At 41.5% G+C, this 19,415-nt stretch overlaps 1 protein-coding gene across 2 annotated transcripts in view; it reads left to right on the forward strand.

Moving 5' to 3' along the window:
- st14 (ST14 transmembrane serine protease matriptase) overlaps positions 1-19,415 on the forward strand; it is a 176,147-nt gene that overhangs the window by 97,726 nt on the left and 59,006 nt on the right. For both annotated transcript variants that reach the window (XM_060897683.1, XM_060897684.1), the window contains exon 4: positions 18,296-18,366. In XM_060897683.1, the coding sequence (XP_060753666.1) occupies positions 18,296-18,366 (71 nt within the window). The remainder of the gene's footprint in view (positions 1-18,295; positions 18,367-19,415) is intronic.

Raw genomic sequence — 19,415 nt, forward strand, 5'->3', positions numbered from 1 at the left:
CACCATCAATGCTGAAAGGTATATCCAGGTTCTAGAGCAACATATGCTCCCATCCAGACGATGTCTCTTTCACGGAAGACCTTGCATTTTCCAACATGACAATGCCAAACCACATACTGCATCAATTACAGCATCATAGCTGCGTAGAAGAAGGGTCCGGGTACTGAACTGGCCAGCCTGCAGTCCAGATCTTTCACCCATAGAAAACATTTGGCGCATCATAAAACGGAAGATACGACAAAAAAGACCTAAGACAGTTGAGCAACTAGAATCCTCCATTAGACAAGAATGGGTTAACATTCCTATCCCTAAACTTGAGCAACTTGTCTCCTCAGTCCCCAGACGTTTACAGACTGTTGTAAAGAGAAAAGGGGATGTCTCACAGTGGTAAACATGGCCTTGTCCCATCTTTTTTGAGATGTGTTGTTGTCATGAAATTTAAAAATCACCTAATTTTTCTCTTTAAATGATACATTTTCTCAGTTTAAACATTTGATATGTCATCTATGTTCTACTCTGAATAAAATATGGAATTTTGAAACTTCCACATCATTGCGTTCCGTTTTTATTTACAATTTGTACTTTGTCCCAACTTTTTTGGAATCGGGGTTGTACAAAATCACTTTCTTTTTCCCCTGTATTTTCTTTCATGGTGTTCTAGAGCAGTACGAGTCTGCAAAATTATGGCTCATTGCATGGGCATAAATTTGCAGAACAAAAGAATGGCATCTACAAAAATGTCAGTCCACTTTCTGGAGATTTCGTAGGGGTCATGCAGCTGGGGGGGGGGATCTCTAGCTGTAGCTTAGTGCAGTTTTTCCCAAACCAGTTCTCAATCGATAACACGGAGTACTTGGTACAGGTGTGTGGGATGCTGGAACAGAAGAACTCAATGAGAAACACTGACCGAGTGACAGACCTGCACTGACCCCTAATGATTTTCAAATAGCACTTGAAATTAATTCTTTTTTTTTTTAAGATTTTTTTTTTGAGCTTTTTTCACCTTTATTATTGGATAGGACAGTGTAGAGACAGGAAATTAGCGGGAGAGAGAGACGGGGAGGGATCGGGAAATGACCTCGGGCCGGAATCGAACCCGGGTCCCCGGATTTATGGCATGGTGCCTTATCCACTTGAGCCATGACGCCCCCTGAAATTAATTCTGACAGCACTAAATTACATGCACATTGTTAGCTGATCGCTGAAATTAGCCAACCTTCCCAGCACAAAAGTTCAGTAAAATAACAGTAATTATCACCTCTCTTGGTAATTATTTCCTCTGAGTGAATATTTCCTCCAGTCAGAGGAACGGTAAGGAGACCCTGTGTTTCTCTAAAGCTCTATTTAGCCAAATTCCAAGAAGTGCACTTGAGCTTCTCAGCCCATCTTGACCTTGAGAGCAATTCAACCCTGTCATCTTAACATGTCAGCATCTTCAATATTGACAGTGTGTATGCAACAAGTATTGTGCGTATCGGTTTTGTTGTGATCTACTAGCTGACACACAAATGGATGTACAAGTGAACATGCTCCATAATTGTTAGGATTTCAAGCCATGATTTAAGTTAGTTTTATAGCTCCACGTGATTTAGGATTGTTAGATTTAACCAGTCTCTTCAGTGTTGAATTTGAAATTGAAATAATTGAATGTTAGATTTAAAGCTGCATTAAGTGGTTTGAGTTAGTTTTATAGTTTTAGAATGCAGAATGTAATTTAGGATTGTTAAGACTTTATGATTTTAATATTTTAGAGCTTTTTAAGATCCTTTATTATTTTAGACTATTACATGTACGATAACAGAGATTTTAAACTATTCCTGTGTAACCTGACCTTCGTCCAGTGGAGAAGACACTTCTTTGTTAGACTAAACATAGTCTTTGTTTAAAATTGTCGTAAAAACATCTCGAGCTTTGTCGCGCGTAAATGCTGAGTTGCCGAGTTGTTAAGAACATCTGTTGATATACTGTACAGGATATTTTGCTTATGATTGATCCAAGGTTCATATTGATGGGATTAAGATGGGATTTGCTGACTTAGCACAAGATATCAACACATTCACACATTCACATACGCGCGCGCACACACACATTCACACATCACACACACATCTGCGCACACACACATATTCGACAGACACAAGACACAACACAGCCTTTAGAAAGATAAACAGCTTTTTGGGATGTTATAAAAGGTTGTTTGGAATATTTCATCTTTGGTGAAAAAGCTGTGAATAAACGGCCAATCTCTGGTTTTCTGGTCTGTTTTTTTTCGCGGTGTTTTTTTTGCCCCAGAATTCTGCAAGTGGCACGAGGGCATTGGTCTCGAGAAGCCGTTCCATCTGGGGGAACCTTTACAATAATGGACTCCGTTATGCTGATGTTCCATTTCCAAGGCCATCTGTGATTTGTTTAAAATCTTGAAGTGCTGTTGAAGTGTTTGTGGTTTGAATTGTCACTGGATTGCAGGGCCTTGTTAAGAATATGTAACATTATTCTCCAGTTAAAATAGAACCACTTTGTGAAACTTCTTCTTTAAAAGGCTTCAGAAGTTGAGTTTTGTAAGATTTTAAACAGCCATTTTGCAATTAAGCATATTTTGGTACCTGTAATTCCTGTTGAAGTGGGGATTATTTATTGGATTGGATTGGATTGGATTGGATGACCTCACGGTCCAAGTCATGAAGGGACTTGTCTGGTTCAGTTATGGCCCTTTTCCACTCTATGGTACTAACTCAACTCTGCTCGCTTTTTTGGTTTTCCAGCAGGCCAATGTTATGGATAGTAGCTGGTACCCAGTACTTTTTTTTTGTATTTTTGTTTGTTTGTTTTTTTGGTATCACCTCTTGTTGAGGTTTCAAGCAAGCTGAGGCGGTGCCAAAAAGGTGATATGAAAACACTACAGACTACTGATTGGTCAGAGAGAATCGTATCACTGCATTATCATTGTTTGTTTGAGATGGGGCGTCCTGAACAAACCTTCCGTTTTTAAATAGCATTCATTACGACCTCACCTCGCCCGGGACGGAGTCCACCGGGGGTGAGGTATTGTTTTCGGTGGGGTTTCTTTGTGGGTTTTTTTTGTTTTGTTTTGTTAGCAACATTACGGGAAAACGGTTGGACCAATCTTCATGAAACTTTCAGGATAGATGGCCATTGATCTCAAATAGAACCTCCAACATTGAGGATCATCCGGTCAAGGTCACCAAAAAGATCAAAATCTTTTTTTTTTTTTTTTCCACGATTTCTTCCTTCTTCATATTTACTTCAAACCACTTCCAAAATGTTCATCTTTTCAATTCTGCTTCCACTGATATGCTACATGATGGGGTCTCTCTCATAGTTTTCTTTCAAACTTTTGTTTTTGTGTTTGTGTGTCTGTCTGTTAACAATCTAGTGTCTAGACGGTTGCACCGATTGACTTCAAATTTTCAGGGTAGGTGGGCAATGGTCTGTAGATTACCTGATTAAATTTTGGGGGTAATTGGGTCAAGGTCACCGGGAAAGGTCAACCTTTCGGTCAAAATAACATTTTCCATTATAACTCAGAAACGGTTGCCAAGAGACAAATGTTTACGGTTATGAGCATATAGGAACTCCCATATGGCCTTTCATTTGGCACCATGATCTTTGACCATGAGTGACCATGAAAGGTCAAACTCAAGGTCACGGATTTTCAGAGGGCTATAACTTGAAAACGGTTGATGGTGGTAGACAGATGTTTACCATTATCAACTTATAGGAAGTGCCATATGGGCTTTCGGTTGGCACCATGACCTTTGACCTTGAATGACTTTGAAATGTCAAACTCAAGGTCATGGATTTTCATAGGACTATAACCTGACAGCTGATGATTGAGAAATATCACCATTATCAACATATACGATAGGTATAAAATAAGTGCTGCCGGGCGAGGTTTGTTTTGCCTGGCAACGCTTTTTTTTTTTTTTTTTAATTTATTTATTATACTTCACGCGCACGTGTGTATGTGTGTGTGTGGGGGGGGGTTGCACGTGAAACGGTGTTATGTCAAGCCAAATTTGCCACAATTCATGATGTTTTTAACAGGTCAAGCCGGTACCATGCACACACCACAAACTTTTTGGTATCACCTCAGCTCGCTTGAAACATCAACAAGAGGCGATACCAAAAAAAGTACTGGGTACCAGGCACTGTCCATAACTTTGGCCTGCTGGAAAACCAAAAAAGGCGAGCGGAGTTGAGTGCCATTTTAGTGTTATGTCAAGCTTCTAACTAATTTTGTTCGAAACACGATGAATTCTGGCAACTTCAGCTTGACCCAGCACCATTTTGCGTGTACCGGTACCACAAACATGCACACAAGTAGAAGTACTAATAACAGTAACAGTAAAGATGTCCCTGTGTGTGTCATGTTGAAGATGGATGATATCACGACAGTTTTATTCAGCATCGTTATGACAACCAGCTGTCGTGGAAAACAAATTACTGATAACCAAAGCGAGTAGGGTCGTCAGGTCAAGCCAGTACCATGCAGTGGAAAAGGGTCATTGTGGTACCAGCTTGACTCGACGTGACTTGGTTTTCATTTAGGCATGTGTTGAGAAAGTGTTCATGTTGTGATTGTGGTATTTCTTTTTATCCTCATTATACCTTGCTGTTATAAAGAGCTCAGACTGGTGCATGTCTGAGTGTGACGGACGGAAGCGTTGTTGTATCCTGTTACGTTAGCTCATGTTAGCCAGCTATCTTGTGATAGCCATGAAAATTCTGAACATTTATGACTTCCAGATCTTCTCAGAACTCCTGTCAGGATGGCACGCGTTAGCCAGATAGCTCATAGTAGCAATGAAAACGTTGAGCATTTTTGAGGACGGCTTAATTCCTGTCAGGTTAGCTCATGTTAGCCAGCTTTTGTGGCTTAGCAGTAAAAATTAAGAATGTGTATTAATATAGTTTAAATTTCTCTCGGACATCCTTTCAAATTAGCTAATGTTATCCTTCACTGGATAGCTGGTGTTAGCAGTTTGTATTTATAAATATGGCTTGGAAATCTTCACAATGTTTCAGTATGTTTTCGCTCATGTTAGCTGGCTTATGTAGCTTTGCTGTGACCAATTAGCCTGTATTCATATAGCTTAAATTTTTCTCAGAAATTAGCTTATATTAGCCAGCTAGTTGGTGTTAGCAGTTTGTCATTAATTTTTATAAATACATACATGTCAACCTATACGGAATGTCCATATTTTATACGGATTTGATTCAATAAACGTAGTATACGGGCGTATAAATAAAGCTATACGGATTCTTTAAAAAAAACTTAAATATTTATTTAGAGCTATAATCAATTCCCACGATGATAAAAGAGCGCATAACATTTACAAACGTACTGTACACCACAGACAGCCAGTAAAGAGTCTTATGAAATCACGCGTTATCTTGTGGTAGCGAGACTTCGTTCCACTTTTGATCATGCGCACACCGCATTGCGAGAATCCCGCCAACCGTGAAGTCATAGACGTATAAACATAGACGCCGCCTTCTGCATAGAATCATACGTCATCCTCGCCGCCATATTGGATGTGGCAAAGTGGAGATTCTTCAACCGTCTCTGGTATAGCGTCTAGACAGTAGCCGAGAATAAAGATGCCTCATTCATGTGCTGCGTTTAACTGTACCAACAGGTTTACCGTCCAAACGAGATCACATGGGATTACCTTTCACAGGTGAGACTGGAAAAATACTTTTCATTGTATTTGGTCATTATAACGTAATTTTACGAACAGATTTTCCTGACTTTGTGGCTAATATGAAGTCTCGCGCATAATAGCCGCTCGGTGAAACCTGTCTCCAAACAACGAAGTATTTCCTTCGTAACTATGCTGATAACACTTTGTGTTTTTGTCAAACATTGGAGCTTTATATTCATTCTGAAGGTTTATTGTTATTAATATTGAATAAAAAGTATCTGGGATATATCATTGTTAATTATCATTCAAATTTTAGGTAAATTATTTTAATTTGCATCTTATACGGATTTTATAAGGGAAATACGGATTTTGGAGGTTGGTTATACAGGTTTGATTGACCAAAGGTTGACATGTATGTAAATATGGATTCAAATTCTAGTCAGATTTAGCTAATTAGTATGTAGAAAAGAATATGAACCTTTATTAGCATGGTTTTAAAATCTTCTCAGATGTCCTTTCAGATTAGCTAATTAGTTAATCTAGACAGCTAGCTAGTGTAAGTGGTTTATATTATAAATGTTTATGAATATGACCAAAAAAAAAACCCTTCAGAAATCCTGTCAGGTTAGTTCACTGTAGCTAGATGACCCGAGTTATTTTATTTCATTGCTGAAACTAGGACACACAATAGAGTGCATACCTCCACCAAAGCCAAGTTAAAGTCCCTCTCACGCCACAATCTGGTCTTCCGTCTCAGTACTAACCAGCTCTTTAAGACGTATGGGTGTGGTGCCAATCTCCGTTTTGATAGCCCTCGGGCCTCTCGCCTATACAGCTAGGGTTACAGTGGGGGGCTAGTCCTCTGGTAACCGCGAGAGTTTGACTTCCCCCTCACATCTGTATTGCAGCGTGCCTTGCCAGATGGCACCATTTTTATGATGGTCTTTGGTATGACCCGACCACGAGTAGAACTCACGATCTCCTGGTTGCGAGGCAGACAGACTAACCACTAGGCCAACTCGGTTACCTCCACCAAGCTGCATATCAAAATTAGTCATGAAAGTGTTCCGGATTTTTAGATTTTCATGAAAATTCCTCCGGATTTTTTCCGCTAATGATGAAATATCCGGAAATCCGGATATTCGACAAAACTCTTAAATCTCTGGTTTTCCAAATGGAGAAATTTATTTTTCGGATTTTTCGCGTTCCTAGACGCGGTGTAATACTTCGCATCGTCCTTGCATGGGCGTGGTCCTTAAATAGCCCAAACATAGTTCATTGATTAAAGACAGGTGTTCTTTGTTAACGGCGCGCGTGCCGGAGCTCGTTAGGTGCACGGGCCTTCAGGTGCACGTGCTAAGGCACGCAGGACTGACACCGTTCTGCGCAAGCGCAACACAATCACACTAGAAAGCATGTTCAAGCTGCCAGTGTAGCTGCAGTCTTTTTAGTTGCGAATTATGAGTGCGAATCTCTTGTGTTAATAATTCGCCGTGTCAAAACAAGCAAAACTTTCCTCCTTCTTTCGACGTGAAGAGAGGTAAGCAATTTATTTTATATATAATATGGGCGGCACGGTGAGATTGGAGATCGCATACAAGTCTCATATAATTGGTAATATGAACGGCCTAACAAAAAAATCGGATTTCACAACAAATCGGGGGGCGGCACGGTGGTGTAGTGGTTAGCGCTGTCGCCTCACAGCAAGAAGGTCCTGGGTTTGAGCCCCGTGGCCGGCGAGGGCCTTTCTGTGCGGAGTTTGCATGTTCTCCCCGTGTCCGCGTGGGTTTCCTCCGGGTGCTCCGGTTTCCCCCACAGTCCAAAGACATGCAGGTTAGGTTAACTGGTGACTCTAAATTGACCGTAGGTGTGAATGTGAGTGTGAATGGTTGTCTGTGTCTATGTGTCAGCCCTGTGATGACCTGGCGACTTGTCCAGGGTGTACCCTGCCTTTCGCCCGTAGTCAGCTGGGATAGGCTCCAGCTTGCCTGCGACCCTGTAGAAGGATAAAGCGGCTAGAGATAATGAGATGAGATGAGACAACAAATCGGATATGGGTCGTTTCAGGTTGCAGTCTGAACGTAGTGTATGATACAGCAAGGACGTACAAAGATGCCCGGGGGAAAAATAGCACGTGCTCGGACAACGTCACATGTAAACGATTACCTGATAAAACATCTGACGGATCAGGTCCAGGTCTGGGAAAAATCGCTCCAGAAGCAATCTCAGCAATACGGATAAACCCAGGCCTGGGCTATGGGTATCATTATCGGTCTGGTGTGACCACCAACTACATAAACTGCAGGGAACCGATTTTATTTATAGTTATCGGTATTGTCGGACCGGGCCTTAAGTCTAGCTTGTTCATGGATGTACCACAACATTAAATGTGTGAATAAATGGATAAAAAAACCCCGATGTCTTTTTAATTAATGAATAAAAATGTAATATGAGTAGCACGCTGTGTGAGCACAATCGCTATCAGGTGCGTTAAAATGTAAATAACTTTTCTAGAATTTCACCAAAACTCATTGAATTTTCAGCATTGTAAGAGAAACCCCAGCAAAACCCCAGAATGATAGCACAAATCTCGAATTTTTAACAGAATTTTAGTTCTTAAAATTTAACGTAATTATGGACGTCACGCATAACATTTACACCCGTGAAAAATCACTTGGAATGCTGTTTTGAAAGTTTTGATCAAATATTCTCTATAAAAAAATCGCTTAAATATTATAAACAGTCTTTTAATGTATCAAAAAATAATTTTGATAAAGCAAGGAAATTCGGAAGAAAATTTGTTTTTTCTTTTGCTTGTTGTGCGCGTCACGTTACCAAAATCTAACTAACCCCTTCACGAACAATTCCAACTTTCATGGACTTGTAGCGCGAATAAACCTTTCAAAAATATATATAATACTTCTCACCCAGTAAATTAGAATCCTGGTGATTTATATCCTCATAGCTTCAGTAGATCTAGAGGTTTAGTCGATTTAGTAAATCCCAAACGCTGTGAAACACGCCAGCCATCTATGGTGAGAAGTGCTGCTGTAGTTGAGAAACTCTCATTCCTCCCGCTTCCAACTAACTCCGTGACCCAGACCAAAATAACAATGTCACGCTCATCACTTAAAGGGGTACCAAATATAATATATACAGTTGCTGATGTGACAAAGTAACGTATTCTTAAGTATTCTATCAAATTTATATACTAGAAAACAACGAAATATCTTGGTAATTGTAAATATAATAGTCGGTACGCTAAACGGCACAAGAGTCGCCATTTTTAAAAGACCGTGACGTCAGCCCTACCCACTGCACTAGGAGAGAAGCGTGTAATCATGGCGTCGGGCGCATCAAGTGAAAGCGACAGCTCTGTCGAATCGTACAAAGAGATTCCACAAGACACACTGCAAGCAGGCTATGGCTTAGAAGGGTACTAGTTTGAACCTAGGAGAGGTACTCTCGACTCCGGTGATGACGAAAGAAGAGAAGAAAGCTCGAACTCGCTTGGTGTTTTTCAGCGGAAACGAGTGAAAAGACACGTCTGGAGGATCGTTACGCTTTCCATCGGTCCTGTTATTACACCCGAAAGCAACACACTGTGGCATTGTGTAGCCAATCACTTACAATTCATCCTGCTTTCCGATTCACACGTGCTAGTCCCAACCTCAATGAGCCAACACAACCGGGCACATACATACGTCATGAGCGTTACGCAGAGAAAATGAACGTGCATTCTGATTGGATAAAATTAATATCATGGCGGGCTGTTCAAACTGCGGAAATAGTTTGCTCAAGCTACTTTCAAAACACTATAACTTTCCAACCTTAGAACAAAAAACTTTTGTAAGTCTTGAATAAGGTTCATTAATGTGTGTTTTATTGTTATATTTACTCTATATATTGCCCTCTGGGCGGCACGGTGGTGTAGTGGTTAGCGCTGTCGCCTCACAGCAAGAAGGTCCGGGTTCGAGCCCTGTGGCCGGCGAGGGCCTTTCTGTGCGGAGTTTGCATGTTCTCCCCGTGTCCGCGTGGGTTTCCTCCGGGTGCTCCGGTTTCCCCCACAGTCCAAAGACATGCAGGTTAGGTTAACTGGTGACTCTAAATTGACCGTAGGTGTGAATGTGAGTGTGAATGGTTGTCTGTGTCTATGTGTCGGCCCTGTGATGACCTGGCGACTTGTCCAGGGTGTACCCCGCCTTTCGCCCGTAGTCAGCTGGGATAGGCTCCAGCTCGCCTGCGACCCTGTAGAACAGGATAAAGCGGCTAGAGATAATGAGATGAGATGAGATATTGCCCTCTGTTCCCCTTTAAGGATGATTTATGCCAAGTTTCACGGAAAAATACAGCGAAATAAACTTGCTAGAAGCATTTTTCAAAATCCCAAACATTATGAAACATTTCTTGTAGGGTTTCAGGTTACAAATTTTGAGAATAGAGAAATTGCGGCGCAAAAGTTTGCCACTAAACCCGCGAAAATACTCCATCCTAGCGAGTTTCACAACCGAACTAGGCTACGTGACAGTCCGTGACCACCCAGGAATGTTCTAGAAGGTACGCTTCTAGGCAGGTGCGATCGAGAAAGATGCCACGTGAAGGTAGTAAAGGTAGTATTTCCACTGTCTTATGACGTTTTGGCTTGTTTTAGCGCGATAAACAATGCATTATGGGTAATCATTAAAATGCTGATTTCAAGGTTAAAATGGGTAAAAACAACTAATTAATTTATATAGATATTGTAAAAATTGTGCCTAATAGTTATTTCAGTACATAAAATCAAAACCAGGCGGCACGGTGGTGTAGTGGTTAGCGCTGTCACCTCACAGCAAGAAGGTCTGGGTTCGAGCCCCATGGCCGGCGAGGGTCTTTCTGTGCGGAGTTTGCATGTTCTCCCCGTGTCCGCGTGGGTTTCCTCCGGGTGCTCCGGTTTCCCCCACAGTCCAAAGACATGCAGGTTAGGTTAACTGGTGACTCTAAATTGACCGTAGGTGTGAATGTGAGTGTGAATGGTTGTCTATGTGTCAGCCCTGTGATGACCTGGCGACTTGTCCAGGGTGTACCCCGCCTTTCGCCCGTAGTCAGCTGGGATAGGCTCCAGCTTGCCTGCAACCCTGTAGAACAGGATAAAGCGGCTACAGATAATGAGATGAGATGAGAAAATCAAAACCTGAATTTTAATTTTTTTTCCCTATGTTACACCATTGTGCATCTATAGCATGCTGCTCATCTAATTGTTGGCAAATTGCTGTGATATAAGAGAAACCAAACACACAAGGATATGCTGGTATTGGAAAATAATGAACTTGTGAGTGGTAATAGTCAGTGATGACTTTCCTAGAACAGCATGCCCCCAATTGTTTTATTCCTTACATAATGAACAGAGCATAACGGTGGTTGATCTGTCTGTTCGTAGATTTTTAACAGATATACAGTACGATTGTCGTCATTATGGTATGCGTTCTTTTCAGTGGCTTTATTTAATTGTGATAAATCTATTGGTCACTAGTGTATTTTTAGTTCAAGAATCTAAGTTTGATCGGTTCAGCAGAATTGAACACGCATCACTGATTTTAACATTATTGCGCGTTTTCTCAACGATGTGCCCAGATTTTGCTGTTAAAGTTTTATGCCTAGATGATCCTGTTCTCGGTGCATGCTGCTTTTGTGCTGGTTCAGTTTGCTGTCTTTAATACAGACTTTTTCATCTTAAAAAGGCCGAGCTTCAAACAGACTCTGCTGTAATCTGATGTGCTCTAAGGGGGGGTTTAAATATAAGTAGGATTGCATTAAACCTGTCAGTAGAGATCTAATGGCTTATGTAAAATTTACATCTGGTCTTGAAATCCATCAGTGTTAGGATTATTTATTTTTTTTCTGGTTTAAAATGAGGCAAAGGCAGCGGAGTGGTGAAGCACTGTGGTATAAGCGGACGTGAGGGGTCAGCGCTTGGGCTTCCATCTTCATTTCCTTGAGCTGAGCCATGACTTTGAGAGCGTACAGAACCGACATGGTAAATATCATGAATTATGGATGAGTAATGCTAAGCTGATAATCCTACAAAATGCTGTATTTCTGTATTTAGTCCTAACATATTCGACATTGTTATTTAGGGAGTGTATTTTATGTAAATTCAGGAACTTGTTGCTGATGGTGAATATTTAACATTGATCGAGTTTGCTGGAGGCGGCACGGTGGTGTAGTGGTTAGCGCTGTCGCCTCACAGCAAGAAGGTCCAGGTTCGAGCCCCGTGGCCGGCGAGGGCCTTTCTGTGCGGAGTTTGCATGTTCTCCCCGTGTCCGCGTGGGTTTCCTCCGGGTGCTCCGGTTTCCCCCACAGTCCAAAGACGTGCAGGTTAGGTTAACTGGTGACTCTAAATTGACCGTAGGTGTGAATGTGAGTGTGAATGGTTGTCTGTGTCTATGTGTCAGCCCTGTGATGACCTGGCGACTTGCCCAGGGTGTACCCCGCCTTTCGCCCGTAGTCAGCTGGGATAGGCTCTAGCTTGCCTGCGACCCTGTAGAAGGATAAAGCGGCTACAGATGATGAGATGAGATGAGTTTGCTGGATCGGTATGTACTGGATGTGCCGTAGCGAAATAGATATACGGTGTGGTCAGAAAGTCTGAGCCCACAATGAAAATGTGATTGATTTCATTAATTTAAAGATAGAAATCAATAAAGTTTTTGAAATATTTGAAACAAAGGAAGTAAATATTTAATATCTTCAATATTTTTTTATTAATATTCAAGATTCTGTACTATTTCTCGTCTTATTTACATAAATGTAAGTATATTTGTGATATTGACCATCTTAACGACTTTCCACAAAAGGTCAAGTTTTCCCTGAGGCTTATCCATTCCATTAAGGCGCATGTTCCGGTGACACTCCTCCAATGCACTTAATGTAGCATCAATCATCCGGTTTTACAAACTAGTGGAGTCCATGCCACCTCAAATGGCAGCCTAACGTGAAGGTTAGAGAAGCAGACTTGGACCCAAAGGGTTGCTGGTTGGATTCCTGGAACTGGCAAGAAAAATGTGAGGGGAATGAACAGCACGTTCCCCTCCCTCTGTATCATGGCTGAAGTGCCTTTGAGCAAGGCATCGAACCCTAGCCTGGGCCCGCCCATCCTAAGTGTGACGCAACACGAGGGCCTGTTGCGAGCTTAGTCTGGCCAGGCAAGCTATCTCCAGCACTTCCAAGCTCCCAAAAAATCGGGAGCCAATCAACTTTGAGCATCTCCAACAGCCCTGGGTAGAGGCGTGTTCAAGGCGGTGACGTAGTAGAACTGCGACCGGAAGCCATAGATTGTTTACAGAATCTATGCCGGAAGCGCTTCATTCACTAGAAACATTACGAACATGGAGCAGCGGCAAGCCTTTGACACAGCGGTAGATGCTGTATTGAAAGCATTCAACGGGAAGTTCTCATTGAAAACGGAGCAAAGAGCAGCCCTGGAGGTATTTATCTTCTTCCTGTTACTCAAGCAGTTTCCGTCGCATCACATACGTCAGAGGAAAGAGTGATGTGATTGGTTTAAGCTTCGTCACAGCCTTTTCTGGCTTCGACCAGTAGCAAACTGAGGCATTTCAGGGAGGCGGGTCAACCACGCACTTTGGGAAACGGTTGGGCTTAATATCTTTGCCAGACCAATGCTCGCAGAGCTTTGAAGTCGCGTTAGCCAGACTAATCGAACCCCCAACTACCCCCGGGTGCTATAGCGTAGCTGCTTACTGCTCTGTGTGTGTGTGTGCGCTCACTAGAGCTGTGCAATATATCGTATTTTTATCACGATATCGATATTGGTGTCAAACGATATCAAAATTCATAATATCGATATGAAACGATTTTTTGTCATTTGTCGAAAGGGACGTGCACAATATTTCTACAATGGCAATAAAACAACAATAACATTGACGTGACAGTAAGGTAAAACGAACCCTTCTGTCCCCTAAGGCACACCGTAGCCTTGCATACGTCATCCATTCTACTCCCGTGATATCTCCGCAACAGTAAAAAATCAGTTCTTCTGTTTTCATACGTGTCGGGTGATTTGATATATTGATTTCTTAATATGTTGTTTGATTTGCTTGCTAATAGTTATAATAATACAATTAACATATATTTACGTCATATTTTTGGATGTGGGACTGGGTAATGTAAAAATGGCATCTACGGAAGAAAACAAGCACAACAATATTAGCACATATCCAGCTTGCTAGCTGTGTTAGATGTGTTAAACCGTGTGGAATAATTGCGAGTCGTCCTGTGGTCAAGGCAGCGTTTTAAGGTAAGGCAATTTGGTTATTAATGCTGCCCGCCGCGGCATGTTGGGTTCATTTGATTTTGACTTGTGCATCTGCAGCTAGCATCATGCTTTGAAGTAGGTTCTGCTAAGGACGGGTTTATTGCGTGATGTAGACGGACTCAGATGTAATTACATTGTTTTTAAAATTCCGTGCGCTTAAAACGGTGTCCCCCTGCTAATCATGTAGCCCTAATCACGTGTTGCTTTTACTTTTCTTAATGGCGAGTGAAATATCTCTGCAAATGGTATTTCAATGCTGACATGCCAAAAAGATAGCGGAGTCCACATTTGGAAGATGAAGGAAGAGAAGCCTATTTTCATGTATGTTAATTCTTAAGGACTTGTCTCTATATTGTGCGTGTTTAATGTTGGTGTCTTAACAACACACAAGCTTGCATTGTAGTGTGTGTGTGTGAGAGAGAGATTTTATCCTTGGCTGGCTACGAGCCAGTGTGGACGTTACGCAGTAATCACTGGTAATATCAGCGCTGGCTCCATCCTCTGTGATCGGAAATGTTGAGTGAGGAGAACGTGAGCCTTGTGCAGGCTATAGGACCTATGCAAAGTACGCGCTTGCACAGTAAATAGTTTAAGTAAAAGGCGTTTCAGGGTACAACGGGAAGGGTTGACAGGTAGCCTATGAGGCCTGTACTATAAAAATGTGGCCCGGTGCCTCAGGTGTTGATGATCAGGGCTTTAAAAAAAGGTGTATAAATATCGTTTTAAAAATCGCGATATCGATATTTACTGAAAAAATCGTGATATTGGGCGGCACGGTGGTGTAGTGGTTAGTGCTGTTGCCTCACAGCAAGAAGGTCCTGGGTTTGAGCCCCGGGGCTGGCGAGGGCCTTTCTGTGTGGAGTTTGCATGTTCTCCCCGTGTCCGCGTGGGTTTCCTCCGGGTGCTCCGGTTTCCCCCACAGTCCAAAGACATGCAGGTTAGGTTAACTGGTGACTCTAAATTGAGCGTAGGTGTGAATGTGAGTGTGAATAGTTGTCTGTGTCTATGTGTCAGCCCTGTGATGACCTGGCGACTTGTCCAGGGTGTACCCCGCCTTTCGCCCGTAGTCAGCTGGGATAGGCTCCAGCTTGCCTGCGACCCTGTAGAAGGATAAAGCGGCTACAGATAATGAGATGAGATGAGATGAAATCGTGATATTGATTTTTTCCAATATCGAGCAGCCCTAGCGCTCACTGTTGATGTGTGTTCACTGCTTCAGATGGGTTAAATGCAGAGGAGGAGTTTCACTGTGCTTGAGTGTATGTGTGATAAATAAAGCCGCCGCCTTATTCTTCTTCCTCCTCCTCCATTATAGCAAAAAGGGAGAAAAGCAAATGCTAAGAAATTCTGAAGTACATACAGCACCAGTCAAAAGTTTGAACACCTTCTAATTCAGTGGGATTTTTTTTAATTAATTAATTAATTAAAAGGCACTTCATGTCCTAAAATAAGGACTAAAGATGAATACTAATATTAAAAAAAGGAATTACATTAAAAGAATGGTAAAGTTTTAGATTTGCTGATATACTGTGGTTGCACTTTCAGGCCATATACATCATTTGCTTGGTGTTTGAATGTGGAGTGTGTGTGTAAACCGACATGATATAGGTACATATTGCACATACATACACACACACACACATATATATATATATATATATATATATATATATATATATATATACACACACACACACATATATATTTTATATATATATATGTGTGTGTGTGTATGTATATATATATATATATATATATATATATATATATATATATATATATATATATATATATATAAACACCAAGCAAATGATGTATATGGCCTGAAAATGCAACCACAGTATATCAGCAAAACTAAAACTTTACCATTCTTTTAATGTAATTCCTTTTTTTTAATATTAGTATTCATCTTTAATATCACCGTAAATAAAACTATGCAGTCATATATTTGTGTAAAATCCTGCAGCATTCCTCTCTCTGGCTTTTGCTGGTTCCAGATCCTTCAGCTTGTACAGCTGTCCGTGACGTGAACTCGCTGTGGTTTTGTATTTACTGCAGTGGTGTAAGTACACTTCACAACTGTAGGGGGAGCCCAAGAGCAAAAAACTCAAACAATTCTCACATCACGTCGCTTTAATTAAATGAGCGCAAACAGCCACCCACGCGCATGCACACACGACAGAGCGCTGATTTAATCCCGAGTATTGATTCTAATATTCAGACCAAGTTTAATAAAGAAACATACCAGTGTGTCTTATGGTCCAGAAAATGCAATATATCTAAGCAGAGAATTTGAAAAAGAAAGAAGAAATAAATAAATGATTAAATCAGATGAACTGTGAGCGTCACGTAGGTTCTTAAATGTGACAATGATGGACAACGGCCAAAGATAGAACTTTGAATACAAGATGTTTTCTTGGGTCCGGTTTCCCAAAGTGGAGCAGAAATTTAACACAAAATAAATTATAATAATATAAGTTCAAGTAACTATTACAACAAACAAGCAAAAAAACTTTGTCGACAAAACAGAATACTGTATTGCACTATGTTTGCACCGCCTGATTACATACACATTACAGGACTATTACATAACAGACAGACAGTGCCCATGACCCAACTAATCCACCTCCCTTCAGAGCGCGAGATATAGTGGCCTGTCCCCACCCACTGGAAGACACCAATGACTTTATTTTACCAACATCGCATAAGCCATACATTTACATAATAATTTCAGGTCTAAGTGCATGCCAGTAATCTCTATAATTCATAAACAAAATACCCAGTTACAATAAATGCATACATTTTTGTACAATACACATAATTAATGTTAATTGGTTGAAACCACTCCAATCCATGCACAAGCTGGTGCGCGTGCCCAAGACTGGCACTACAAAGCCACCCCGCTCTCTGTAGTTCAGGTCCTTTGACCCAGGAACCCGGAAGTCCTGCAGTAAACAACCACAGTGAAGCAACGGGAAAATGCAACTCTCGCCTATACAATCACAGATACGTAAAATAAAAAAACCTGAACTTCACTAATATATATATGTGTGTGTGTGTGTGTGTGCTGTATATGGTGAAAAGACAGTAGATAAGCGTAACCGTTGCACAATAACGCTCCGAGCAACCTGCGTGAGCACCGCAAAGTTATTTAGCTGCTGGGTAGCTGCAGTTTGTAGTTTCCAGCGTGACTATGTGTCAGTATAGTGTAATGTGGTGCGGTGTAGTGTAACGCAGGGATCGACCTCAATCTGCACAGCTGTGTCGCAGTGAGGTTGAATACAATCTCATCTCATTATCTCTAGCTGCTTTATCCTGTTCTACAGGGTCGCAAGCAAGCTGGAGCCTATCCCAGCTGACTACGGGCGAAAGGCGGGGTACACCCTGGACAAGTCGCCAGGTCATCACAGGGCTGACATATAGACACAGACAACCATTCACACTCACATTCGCACCTACGGTCAATTTAGAGTCACCAGTTAACCTAACCTGCATGTCTTTGGACTGTGGGGGAAACCGGAGCACCCGGATGAAACCCACGCGGACAACATGCAAACTCTGCACAGAAAGGCCCTAGCTGGCCACGGGGCTCGAACCCGGACCTTCTTGCTGTGAGGCGACAGCGCTAACCACTACACCACCGTGCCGCCCAGGTTGAATACAATATTGGCAAAAAATATATTAATTGTAATAAAACAATTAAGCATTTCTCATGATTAGGAAGTTTTATGTTTTACGAGTTTGCGTGTCTTCGGGTTGACACATAGCTAAGACATGCAAACTCGTTACCGTGGCAGCGTTCGTGTCCTTTCTTTAACTGTTTTGTGTTTTTAGCTCCATTGTCCTCTGTTGCCTTGAGGCATGTTGCCTGAAACGTGTGCAATCTCTTTTCAGTAGTATGAAGCGTTCTGTAGGTCACATAAGACCAGATTATGCATTTCCATATAAACCCAGTCTGAGAATTATAGTCCAGCCTTTTTATCACTTTATCGCTTTAAGCGAGCCATCACTTCAATCCCTCGCTCAGATCGTATTATACAGCCAGGGGAAAACTGTCAATGTCAGCAAAACCTTTTTGATTTCATTGTGTGTGTGTGTGTGTGTGTGTGTGTGTGTGTGTGTGTGTGTGTGTGTGTCCCTGATTTCATTTAGGGCTGGGTTTTACTAGCATCCTACACTGAAATGGAAAATGTGAATAAAATGATTCATGTCCAGGTTTATGAATTTTCACCACCACCGCCACCACTACCCCTGGCGTGTTTGATACAATTATTCAGATCACTCACAAATCGATAATATATTTTTCCTCTGATTTCAGCTGAATAAGACCATTTCCAGTGACGCTTTTCTCTACCAGTACTACAACGAGTCTGTCATCTCTGCCTTCAGGTAAAAGATTTACACTGGTACCAGGCTTTATTCTGGAAAAAAAAAAAAAAAAACGCTGTCATTTAGACCCAAGCAGAACGGAAGTGTAAATCAGATCAGTATCTGGGTTTATGATTATATAGAAACTCAGATTAAAGTTTACAAAGAGTTTTAGAAAGCTGTCTCAGTCGTGCACACTGAGGGAGTTCTCAGATATTATAATTAATATGGGTGTAAGGTGGTGATTCATTCTGTGTAACATCAGAAATGTGAAATTTATATTAACACATATATCTATAGCATTTAACAGACACCCTTATCAAGTGCGACTTGCGTAAGTGAAATGGAACTATAAATATTTAATAAATGGTTAAGCATGACGTGTTCGTTAATCAATCAAAAACTGTAATAGTTGGCAAACTGCTGTTACAGTATTAGAGGAATAAAACACTACATGTCATTGTGTTATAGGAAAATAATCCACTTTAGGGTCCCGAGGATTATTTTCCATTAACAGTGCATCCTGAAGTGTTTTTATTCCTTACCCCTGTCAGTGTATACTATGTGACCAAAAGTATGTGGACACCTGACCAATCACAATCATATCCTTGCTGAAGATCTCATTTAAAGTGAATGTAATGTCCCTAAACCACACTTTCTTTCCTTGACAATCACAATCATGGTGTTGATTGACCATGTACAGTATGTTCGAAGCATTGCTGATCCAAAAGGTCATAAATCGATGGAAAATCAAAAAGTTCAGCCGATTTTCACGGAATCTGCCGAGACTGAACCGGAAGATCCGGAAGGGGTGCGTAATGTCACGCGTGTAACAAAGATCCAGGTATCAATTTCGTCCCTGTGCGCAGCAGTGGTTAGACCGGTCTCGATATGGAATCACGTTTTGGAGAGAATTCTGATAGTGATTGGGATTCCTATATGTCAGATGAAGGGTGCAGGTGATTATCAAAGATATTCCGGAGTAAATGGTTACCTTTTCGAGCCCCCATGATGAGAAACCGCCAGTTCACTGAGTTCGCGACAATCCCGCTCACCACCGATCGCGCACC

This window comes from Neoarius graeffei, chromosome 17 (assembly GCF_027579695.1).
Source record: "Neoarius graeffei isolate fNeoGra1 chromosome 17, fNeoGra1.pri, whole genome shotgun sequence".
Classification (NCBI taxonomy): domain Eukaryota; kingdom Metazoa; phylum Chordata; class Actinopteri; order Siluriformes; family Ariidae; genus Neoarius; species Neoarius graeffei.